At 43.1% G+C, this 12,385-nt stretch overlaps 1 protein-coding gene across 23 annotated transcripts in view; it reads right to left on the bottom strand.

Annotated features, from left to right (window-relative positions):
* Positions 1-12,385, bottom strand: part of DNM1 (dynamin 1) — a 68,237-nt gene that overhangs the window by 42,446 nt on the left and 13,406 nt on the right. For all 23 annotated transcript variants that reach the window (XM_066980863.1, XM_066980861.1, XM_066980860.1 and 20 more), the window contains exons 2-3: positions 1,647-1,720; positions 302-451 (exon numbers count right to left, since the gene is read on the bottom strand). In XM_066980863.1, the coding sequence (XP_066836964.1) occupies positions 302-451; positions 1,647-1,720 (224 nt within the window). The remainder of the gene's footprint in view (positions 1-301; positions 452-1,646; positions 1,721-12,385) is intronic.

The raw sequence follows: 12,385 nt of genomic DNA, 5'->3' as shown, positions 1-12,385 counted from the left end.
GAAAGTTAGAACTTTATGTCAATACTGATGGAAAGGAAAAGTCTCCTAAGGAAGGAGGTTCTGCAGACATCAATTGCTTTTGGGAGTAGCTCTGTTAGCAGTCAGATATTTCATTTGGCAGACAACTTTTAGAAACATGGCAAAGACTGGCAGGTTGATGCACCACAGACCAGGCATATGGGGATTGAAGTAAAAAGAAAAAGGCAGGCATACTCTCCAATTTATCTTTGTCTTTACATTATGACAAAACAGCAACCTGCCTCACTTATCCCCTGACTTCAGAGAATGTATTAAGACTCACCATGGGGAGAATAGACTCTGAGGTTAATGGGCACAGGGGAAATCCCTTTGTTGGAGCCAGTAACACGATCCGTTTCAGCCTCAATCTCCAAACGGACCTCCTCAAAATCTGTGAATTTTTTTCCTTTGCAGTGTAGGAACTCACCATATTCTGTTTAAAAACAGAAGCAGAGTCAGAGATGGTCACTAGAGTAAGAGAAACTTAGTCAAAAGTGTAACAAAAATATAACCTGGATTTTTAAGATAAGAAAAACAAAGAACAGTTGAAGGGATGAAGTGTGGCAAGTGTCTTTCCCACTATAACCTGGCTGGTTGGCAAAAGTTACTGCAATCACACCATCAGATCAACATCGGACATAACCTGTGCAAGCCCGAAATCTTTCCAATTCAGGTCTTCTCAGAGGTGGCATCCTCACTTGTCTTCATTCAAGTAATAATCCAAGACTCCCTGTTGATACTAAGCAAGCTTTGCATTTACATACTTGCAGCAGCTGTGACTTTCACAGCTGCATTGGGAGATACCTTTTTATTCAGAACTTGGACTAGCTCTGTATTCAAGTACTGAGGCTAAATATTAGTCTCATTACATGATGAGAAAAGACAAGAGAGCCTCAAAATAGCAAAAAAAATCCCCCCCCCCCAAAAAATCTCCTGACATGGTTTTGAATTAGTTTTTTTTTCTTTGCCAGTCATTGAACAGGCCAACTAATTCAAGAACCCTCTATCTGAATTTAAAAAGCCTCCCAAAAGTCAAGCTGTCTCCTTAGCATAGGCAAGAGGACTGCTGTGAACAGGTCACATCCACCCAACAAGAGAGAAAGAATACCCTGAAACAGTCACTTGTCAACTCCTCCTCAAGGCGATCTTATAGGACATCTTATGTTTGAAGGGGAACTCTAATGAAAACACCCTGCAAGCAGAGAGCAAAAAACTGAACAACCCAAAAGACCAGCCACAGAACTCTATAGTCATTCTTCAGATCCCAGCATTCTCACATTTAGTTTTTGGTGCAGTAAGTCATCTCATCCCCTTATTTCAGAGGATTATCAACAGGGTCCTTTAGCTTTTAGGTCTTACCCATTCATAAGAGTCACAGCTGCACAGACAGAAAAATCATGACAAGTATATGCATGAAACCCTACTTAGATCAAAGTAACAGAAGCATTTTCCATCTGAATATTTAATGCATCAGATGTTAAACAGGCAGAACTGAAAACCAGCTGCAGGTCATTTTTATGGTGAAAAGTTATTTACTTTTTCACATTGTGCATTGTCATTGATCAAATAAGACCTTCCTAGACCAAGACAGGAATCCAGCTGGACACACGGGGAGGCAGCTCACATACCTGTGCTGGAGTTTACTAGCTGCAGGACCAGTGGGCGTCTGGTTACGATGCCAGAACCACGTGGCAGAAAGTCCCTGAAATGAAAGAGGAAGTTTCAGATGAGTGAATGATAGTTTCCTTCCCTTTTCGTGGCTTTTCTGCTTCCATTAATACTCATGGATTCCAGGGTGCTTCAGCCACAGCTATGATAGAGTTTAAGGCACTAAAAACAAGGGCTCCTACCCAGGGAGTAGAGACTGCTGTTCTGAGGAAGCCTATACTTGCAGCACATTCCCTTTAGCCCCATCTGCAACAGCTATGGCTCCTTCATCTGAAGTTCCATGCTAACTAAAAACCCCAATTAATATAGCTATATGTGGTTTGGTTTTTGTTATCAAGGTACAGCTCTGTCTCATCAGAAAGAAAAGCTGATGCAGAGACTGAAAACCAGCACATCTTCTTTTGACAAAATACAGCTACCTGAGCCACAATAAAATCTCTCACACCCTGCACACTGGGACATGAGAGGACACTATCGTTCCAGCATGCAACCAGTGTATGATCTGAAGCAGAATAAATAGCAGCCAAAGGCTTGTGTCTACTCAGGGCTTTTTCTGGCTAACAACTCAAAACTGAGTATTGCCAGGGCTAAAACAGCAGCAGCTTCCTCCCGAACTAAAAAGAATCCTGCGATTTTCTGTACTTCAGGTCATATCAGGGGAAGGAAGCCTTTCACTATCCTTTTCCTAATGCTGACTTAGCATCCACAGCCCACAAGTTCTCCTTTGCTTTTTCTTTTTTTCAAATCCAAGTGCTTCAAGCAAAGCTAGGCATGCTTACTTACATCTGCTGATGACCTTGCTAGTTTGTGGCCTGTTCTCAAGTACTCAGCTGTTTACATGGCTCTTCAATAGTCACTGAGCATTTCTGAAAGCATGATCAATTTGCTTCCTTATGTAGTGGAGAAGCATCACTTCAAAAATACGGTGTCTACAGCATGAATACAGTTGTCTTTGTTAAAAGAAGCCCTGCCCGCATTGCTTGGCTGCTGGCACGCAGTCCTCTCTGTTGATAGCTCTAGCAATGCGTAATTTTGCCAATTGAGTACTGACTGTAACTGCTCCACTTACAGAAATCCAGGCCCCTCGATCTTCTATCGTGCCCTTGTCCTGCATGAACTTAATACAGGCAATGGAAATGAAGACAAGGAATGAGCTTTCATTTTAACACCTCAGACAAGGGCTTGAGCAGTTGTGATTTCAGCTCATACTTTGGCTACTGACTTTTATATAATCTTATGCAACTTTTTCTACTTCCCTGTATTTCCCTTTTTTTTTTAGCTATAAAGGCAATTCCATATCTGTGGCCTGCCAGAATAACTCGGTAATCAAAAGCTGCAGAGTGGTTTCAAGTGACGAGAGGTAAGGAGGCATCCTACAATCTGTAATGCCTCAAATAGAAATATCTCCTGTAAGTTAAGTCTGCAGTAGTGTGACTTCTGATACAACTCTACTGCAGTTAGAATAAGACTGTAACCCATTCTCATTACTTTAGACTTTTCAGAAATATAAAGTGTTAACTGGGATCTTCCATTTGTTTTTTCAAATACAGCTCTTTTTTCCATTCCAGTGGGATTAACCCTGGAATCTTTGAGGCATTGCATCACTCTAGCAGTTTTCTGCTGCCTCAGCTTCATTCCTATAGATGTCTGTGGTCAATATGTGAAAGAGCGCCACTCTAGCATCTTTTAGCATTTAAAAAATCCATCCAAGCTGCACTGGCTTATTTTGACCTTATTGTAGGTGAGGAAAAGGTATAGCATAACTATAGATTCCCTTCCTAGCACACTGAGATGCTATTCTAGCTATGATCTCCAACTTGCAGCACCAAATCCTACCTTGCTGTCAAAAGAACATTACTTGCATTTATAAGAATGAGACCTCTAGGAATTAAATTCCCCTCGTATCATGCTCCGTGTTCTCCTGAAACTTCCTGCTTTGGCCCAAATCCTACTTTTTCTGTTGTCCTTGTCACAATTAAAGGAAAAAACCTCAGGGCAAAGACAGATGTAAAACTGATGTGTCTTCTGGATTCCAGCATTACACAAAACTCATACAATTTATTGCATTAACTGAGTAACTTCCAGACTACTCCAAGGAAAAAAAACACACACAAAAAAAAAAAAAAAACAAAACCAAAACACTGAGTACTCACAGAAGGCAAGAGGCCAAAAATATAAGAAGGATAATTCAAAAAAACTTTTCTGCCAGTCATTTTTCAATAGCTTTCTTCTGAACACCAGGCAAGATGTCATTTGAGTAACTCCACTGAATTCAGCCAAGCCAGAACAGGTAATGTTTAAGCCTCCGACTTTCTGCTCCTGTCGTCAACCCTAGCAATTGCATCGTTTAAAATACTAGCAGTATGCTAGTTTACTGTGATTTGAAAGAACACATTAGCCAAGTATTTTCTGGTTTAGAGTCCTTCATTCCAGAACTGCATGCTGTTAAATTTAAGTTCAACCTTTACGTAGCAGTATTACTAAAGTAGCACCTCCTCAGTTTCTATGTCAAATTCCAGGCTGCCCAGCGTTGGGAATCTAGGGCTCATCTACACAGACATTTACCTGTGGAGTTACACAATTACAGTAATATTAATATTAAAATAAGTCAGTATAAATATATACCCAGTGAACTATTTAGGAATAAAAACACATTATTGATCCTCTTCCAGGAAGTCTCCCTTCCTAGAGAGGTTCAAGGTTAGTTACCCAAACCCATAGCTGGTCACCTAAATCAGGTATCTCAGTATTGTTTTCAATCTGAATGAACACAAAATTTGAACCCTGAATAACAGAAAATGAACGTGTTCTTATCCATAAGCTACCAGAATGTACATGCGGTTCAGCTTCCAAGTTTCCTTACACTCAACCCCCATCAGGAGTTACAGCTGAAAAGCTCTATAAAAACGGATGCACTATCACCCCATTGCATCCGTATCATTTCCCTGTTGGTTTAGCCCCCTCCTTTCTCTCTGGGACAAACGCTTCCCTCTCCTGCTCAGGCTAAGCCTTTCAAATCAGACACGAAAAAGCCCAGATTAGTAAATTCTGTGGCAAGCTGGCTGGGTGCCAAGGAGAACGCAGCATAAAGCAGCCTTGCCTGCCCTCTTGCAGTAGGCATAATAAATTACTTCTGTAAATAACCTACAACGGAGCATGTGTGGCATGGACAGCACGCGCAGCCCAGGTTGAGTCCATTTAGCAGCCGGGGAATGGATTCCTCCTGATAGACCAGCACCAAGTGACAAAGTTAAGCCCGACAGAGGAGAGAGAGAGAGATAAGAACAACACGCCGGATGAATTGGGCAGACAGGAGCAGGAAGGTGAGATAAACCGGCTTATTCAATTCTGGCACAGGAGATGAGCGGTAGCAAGGCTGGGAGCAAAGGGAAGAAGGACGGAATACATCTTGGGAGATAACGTGCTGCAGTATGCCCACGCTGGAATGACAAGGGCAGCCAGGATTCCCCTTGGAAAACGAGGCAGCCTCTAGCGTGACATCAAAAGCAGCCTCATTACATAGACTGCTGCACGAGATGCTGTGCCTGAAACATGCTCTTCAATTGGGTTAAGGGCACCAACCCTCTGTTTTCCTCCTTTATTTCTTAATCTTAAGGGAAAGATTACTTACTTTGTTTTGTTTTAACACACAGGAGTGACTTGACATTTGATTTCTTATCCTTTTAAGCAGGAATACCACCCTGGGACACTTCTTTGCACTAAGTTTCACTCATAAAGCGTAATAAAGTAGCAACTAAAACAGAGGCGCAGATGCTGTATTCGGGAAATAAAAAACACTTAATTTGCTTATATCTTTCATTTAGGTATTGACTCAAAATTCCCCCTTAAGATACAGAGTTATCAGTTCTAGTAACACGATTCCAAGCATTAACAGAGTTGGAAAACTAGGCTCAGATCAGCTTTATTCTCCAAACTGTCAGTTATTGGAAGACTGAAGAATATGTTTCACACTCTTATTAGTAAATTTTTGGTCTGACGAGTAATAGCTCTCCTCTTCTAAACTAAGGGACAAAGAAATTAGGTTGTAAATCCTACTGGGTCTCTAAATCCTACTGGGTCTCAGGCTGAAAAGGTTCAGGCAGGAAGCAACAATAAATACCTTTTCAGGTCACATTTTGCACTGCTCATTTCTGAAGTACTTACACATGTTCCCAACTAGCTTCACAGCTACCTCAGGGCAAAGCCAGTCACATCATCCCTTCCAGACTTATTTCTATTTTAGTATGCAGAGCTGTATTAAAGCACAGATTTGGGCTGAAAACTGCATTTGTAATGCAGTATTCAAAAAATATTTGAGGGATGGAAAACAATTTAGCAGTTACTGTAAAGCAACGCTCAGAGAAAATCCAAACATGTCACTGGCTGAAGCATTAAGAGAATCATGCAAAAATTTATAACATTTATCATCAGGGCACCAGGGGCTTGGGGGTTCCCTATTTGTTTTTAAAATTAAAGTCAGGCAACTCTATGAAAATCATTCATGCATCTGGTATCTTGGCATCCTACAGAACAAAAAGGTGCTATTAATGATAGAACAAGCAGATATTTACTCTATAATCAAGTTCCTTCCCGACAAGGCACTGAAACTTTCAGACAAGTTGACTGTGTTTATTCACTGCTCCTATGCTCAGAGAGCAGTGACCACCCTATTAGAAGACAGCACTCCCACGAGCTGGCTTTCTGCAGTAGGACCACATTTCTTCCTAGAAAATGCACACAATGCACTCCCTAGTCAAAAAACATACAGGTTTACCGCTTTGATCAAACAGTCTGATGTCTTCTTGTTAAACAAGAGACTGTAGTAAGATCTTTGGAAGAACCAATCTTCCAGCATCTCTTAGCAATCACTAAAACAATCATCATAGGCATATTGTTCCTAGTTCACCTGCTTTGTTAGAATAAACACTTTCAAATCTGATAAACACATGAGAAAAGTGACTGCATGAGCAAGCCTGCCCCTTCCTGCTTTGCTCAGAGCAGATTAGCTGACTGTTCTGGTTTTATGCTCTAAAACAGAGAGATTCCCCATAACAGTTAGAGTAGCATTTAATTCCAGCAACAGAGCATTCGCAGCTAACCTGCCCATGATCTTGTGGCCATGCCATTCTATCACAGCAACCCCCTCTTCCCAAGATGCAGGAAGGCAGCATACTAACAGTATCCCTACGTACCAGCTCAGACCGCAACTACTTCTCAACACATCCTCTTCCCAAGAGGATTCATCAGTCCACAGGATGTGCAGCTAGGACTCCTGGACTGTAATATTAGGTTTGTAATTTGTTTATTAAGCCTCACAAACAAGTTATAATTAAAGCATTTTCACACCTTTTCCTTCGGGTAACCTGCACTTCTGAAAGAACATCGAGTTAGAGCTTTTCCATACATGACTTTAGTCTCAGTAAAGAAAAAAAGAGAAGCAGCTTCAGTGAAGTTGCAACAAAAGTCATTGACAGTCAGCAACCAAACCAAGTACACATCTTTTGTTCTAGGTAGAAAATGCTTTTGCTCCCACTTACTTTCCCTTCAGGCCTCCAGAGAAGTTGGAAGGCTGTGCAGATGTCTGTAGCAGGCTTTAAAATACAAGTCCAGTATATACATTAATACAGCATCCTTGCAGTTTGTCAGTCCTTTGAGATTCTTGGATTAGAATGCACTAAAGGTGGTAAAGCCTCAATTAGAAAGCCAAAGCAGTAGCTTACAAAGACAAAAGGAGTTCCAAAGAACAGAAGAGTGAACACCATCTGATCGTTTAATTTCCATTTGCTTACTTATTAACCATCTGCAGACAAGTATGTTATTAGGAGATGTGATTAATCCCCAGTTTGGATTATATTAGCTTCAGAAAATTAAGATTCACACAGCATTCAGTTTCACATGGCTGTTTCTAGTTCTAAAATCCAGTATTTGTTACTTCCTGTGCTCTGGTGGTGCCCAGGGATAACAATTCAATCAGAACTTCATTGCACAAAGTGCTATGCCATTACACAGCATGAAATACAGTTCCTGTCCCTGGGGACTTCACTGTCTACTTACACAGTTCAAATATGCTCCTGTTTAGGCTTAGAACTAGATTTGGTTTATCTGTCAGGTGTTATAGTTGATCACTTACACATCCAGATCAGGAGTCCTTTGTTAACTCACCATGGCACAGGACAAGCATCCCAGTGCAGTCTGGGGGTGTTGGTGCCTCTGACTCTCCTGATAATGGTACTGACTGCCAACACTCACATCTTCATGCAGACTGCATTTTATCAACAGTTTGCAAGCCTCTGTAAACAGCACAACAGCTATGCTTTAAGCATTCTTACTCCATCTAGCACGTCTCAAATGAATCCTTAAAAACACAGGCTGACACCTATGCAGCATATTAGCCACTGAATATTTATAACAGTAAATATTTTTAGCCTCACTCTTACCAACTGCTAAAACAAACACCTCAGGAATGGCAGTAGCTTCCTACTTCTTACAGAAGCACTCAAGCCTCGGGCTCTTTCATGACAGACATTACCCAGTTCAACTGCAAGGTAGAGGCCAGATGCAGAACTGCCCTGGGGAGCACTTCCGTGGTCTGATCCTTCAAATGACACGCATGTACATGCATAAGCAACTCCGTAACTTAAATGTGGGGCAGGAGCAAGGGCAAGCATGTCCTATCCTCTGCCAGCCAGTCAGCTAGCATGAAGGCTGTGTTACAGATTTAGTCTTTCCTTTCCTGCTGACTGTGGCCTCTATGAGCTCTTATCTTCCCCAAACAGAAGTGCTGCTCAGACAAAAAAAAAAAAAAAAGCCAGATTGCCCAACATGAACAGCAAGAATTTAAATGCAGGTGCATCATGAACAGAAGTACCCATCACCCTGCTGTTCTAACAGCATCTTTCTTCTACCCTTAGCTTTCAGCCTTCCTTCATGCTCACCATGTGAACTCAGACACCAGTCCTACAGACTCAGTCACATGGTAAGTCTCATTCTTAAATAGCCATGTTCTCTCCAGCAAGGTTAGCACTTTTCAACTCATGAAATTTAAGCAAGGGGACGTGTTATCTGTCAGTTTCTGCAGCACAGCCATGAGTCTAGCTTTGACCCATAGCGAAAGACAGCAAGTCCACAAGCAGTTGGTAGAATATTTCCTAAGAGTGTAACGAGTACTGGTCACACAATGGATACATATAGAAATAGAGATCTATTGTAGTGACATCCATTCTATCATACAGGCAACGTTACTGTACACAGGGATTCATTATTCACAAATACAATTGAGAAATGAAGACAGGCAATACTTCATGTGTCATCATAGTATACATGCTAGCAGAAACAAAAGAGAAGGCTTTCCACTGCCTTGTACCTTGAGTTCCTATTTACAGTTGTGCAAAGGGAGGTTAGCACTATTGTGCTGGCTTACAGCCCTTACAATTGCTTTACATAATTCTGGCTCTCAAGCAGCATCTCCAACACCTAGCCACTTCTCCCCAGCACTGCACAGCTCTCCAACCCAGCAGCAGGAAGGGCCTAGAAGAGTCAGAGGAGATAGATAATTAACTAGACAAAAGCTTCTGAAATTCACACCTTCTCCTAATTCCCGTCAGCCTTGAGTTCTGCTCCTCCGCACAATATTGCGGCTGACACCAGTATATGCCCCCAGCAAATGAGAGGCGCTGTCTGAGAAGCCTTTATTAAGGTTTTATGCACAGACTGAGGCACTGTGATCTTCCAACACTAAAGGGTAACAGCTGGGTTAATTCACTGTAGGAAAAAAATAAGCGTAGAAATAGGGTATAACACATTCACGTATCACTCTGCTCCAGAAAAGATTTTCACTGTGGAAATCCTGGTACCACATTGTTTCCTCTGCCCCTTTCACAACTGACCAGGCTGTGTGGCGTTCTGGAGCTCTCTGGCATCTTTTTCCCATGCTATGCTCTCATTTTGTTCTAAATAAGAAACAGGCAGTGTTTTCTGAGAGTTTACACAAAATAAAGTTACATGAGAAACCTACATTTACTGAAAGAGGCAATATTTTTTAAAAAATGACCTCACATCACAGACTTGGCCAAAGAGACAAAGCCTTTCTGAAGGCTGTCCCCTCCAAGAGAATCCCCCTCCATAGAAAACTGCATGGCTGGCTGTTTAAAACCTTCCATACAGTAAGCTTAGAGTCAAATCCATGTCCTCGTTAACAAACATAATGGTGGGTTTTGTTTCACTGACACTGGGGACTAGATGTGCCACAGAAAGCCAGCAGATAACTGGGCTTCCACCTCAGCCACAAGGTTCATCTCCTCACGGGAGGCAGGAGAACTGCCTAGCCACTGATCTGGGTGTACAGAGGTGATCGTCTCCAGTACTGCCCCGTGTCACCTCCTCGAGCGAAACCATTCTTGCTGGAGCATAGATCTTCTCTTCCCTGCAGAAGAAGGCCTCCATTACTGAAATGCATTGTCGTATTTATGTGCTCTTGGTGGTCTCTGGGAGGTCCCACGTGCCTTGAGGATCAGGAATGTCAGTTAGAAGTGAGTTTCCTCACAACACGTTTGTTGAGCCAAACGTGTGCTGAGGGGGCTCAGATGACCAGACGGGGGACAGGCCCTTCCTTCACACCCCTGGTGTTTCAGCCCCAGTGGCTGGATTCAGACCTCAGCCTGCAGCACCGTTATGCACACCACTGCTACAGCAAGAAGGAAAGACACAGCACTTTTTACAATAAAATTTGCTTAGAAGCAGCTCTCCCCCTTACCGTCTTCCAGAGCACAGTAAGTTGTTCTTCTCTGGCTTATCTCTGACTGCACAGACCAGTTCCCAAGAGTCACTGCAGTTACTGCCTTCTTTATTCACCCTTTCCACAACTCCCCCTTTTGTATTTCACTCAGCCTCTCCTGCACATGACTCCCTGCAGGTCTCTGAAAGCAGCAGGATAAGATAAAGTTTTTTTCTGCTGTTTATTTTGATTCAAATCCCTTGGGGTGGTTTTTCTGTTTCACACTCCACTAGCTTCAGGGTACATCAACATTTGGAAGAGATCTGCGTGTATTATGCCAAGTCACGGCTGCACCAGAGCCTCTGCACACCAGTTAGACTTGCGGGGAACTTCAGAGCTTCACGGCTGTGCTGCTTCCACAGGGCAGCAGATACACACGGAGGGGAGGAGTATTCTTATGCTTCAGGTGGTCCACTTCCATCTGATGGCCTGTGAGCCCACAGAGAGCAGTGGCATGGCCAAGAGACTGCCCCAGGGATTTCTGCTGCTACATCTCTGAAGAAATTCCAAGAAGTCCACCTACCCTAGGTCAACAGCAGGATCTGGCCTAACTCTCTAGGTGCACCACATATTTTTAGTTGACCTGAAACAAGGGTAGAGAGATGTTGCTGCATTCTTCTGACGTGTCTGTGTATCAGACTCAAAACCAAGGGTGAATGGTGAATGTATTCAATCAGCTCACTGGCTGTGCTACAAAGCATGATGCAAGGATTTCTCATTCAGAGCTGCACTCCAGCCATAACTCAGTTTACAGATTACGTATACTGAAGTCCTCACGTACAGTGAGGGGAGGCAGATGCTGAGCAAACACTTTCTCTCCATTTGAAGATTATACAACCCTACACCCTGTTTGCATAGAAATAACGGAAAATTGAATTCCTCAGGAGGAAGCCCAAGGCCCAAATGCGCTCAGGAATTACCATTCTGCCAGTTTTCTATGGCCTGTGCTTTCTTCCTACCTAGAAATCTAAGCTTTCCCTCTCAGTCATTGCCTGGGACAAGTACCTCTAGAAGACAGGATTTCAAGTATCACCTGAAGCCCCTGTCTGTAAGATTTCAGCTTCTCCCAGTCCTTGCGGACACCACAGATAGTTCCCAGCTCTTGCAGAAATGCACACCTAGAAGAAGGTATGCTGAATTGTGAACACAGTTCATCACCTTCATCATCCTAACTGAAAAAAACTCTGCACTATACAGTCACAGATGCTATGCTGTGGTACTACAGGCTTCCTTTCCAACTGCTAGAGACCAAGGTTAATCCTTTGTTTCCAAGTGCCACAGAGGGCTGTGACCTGGGGAATCCTGCCACACAACCTGGTGCTGTCTCTGCAGGGGAAGCCCACGGTGGGAGCGGATTGGATCCACGTGCTTCTCTCCCTACTTGTGATCAGGGACTAGATAGATAATCCCTTCATGGGCTGCTGCTCTACAATTGCAGTGCAGCAGCCAATCCAATCTGAGAGCCAGAACCAGGCCCAGGGGGATAATTCCCCTCCTACTTCCCTCCAACATGGTGAAATCTACTTGTTCCTATGGAAACAAATCAGTTTCGTGTCCACACAGTTCCTGACTCCCTCACTGCTGTGCATCAGCCCCAAGCTGCTGAGGCTGACAGATTTAAAGCAAGTGTCTGCAGCTATAGGTCAAGAGTTTGCAGAAGGAACAAGAGGTATTCCTGGCGCACAAAACCCACCATCTCACCCGAGATGTCATTTGCTTCAGTTCGTCTCTGCCGTGAGAGAATTAATCAGGAACATCCTTCCCCTCCTCCATTTCGAGGGCTGACTTATCTGCCAGATCCCTCCCTGCTACCATCCTGCAGATGGGTTAGCCCAGAACATGTGAGGACATAAAACACAGATGGGGAAGGAAAACAGGGCACTTCAACACCTCGAGTGCACTTGTGAGCCAATTTCCTCTTTGTAT

Source organism: Anser cygnoides, chromosome 20 (assembly GCF_040182565.1).
Source record: "Anser cygnoides isolate HZ-2024a breed goose chromosome 20, Taihu_goose_T2T_genome, whole genome shotgun sequence".
In the NCBI taxonomy this organism is placed as follows: domain Eukaryota; kingdom Metazoa; phylum Chordata; class Aves; order Anseriformes; family Anatidae; genus Anser; species Anser cygnoides.
The sequence above is the reverse complement of the archived record's forward strand: the minus strand, read 5'-3'. Positions and strand labels throughout refer to the sequence as shown.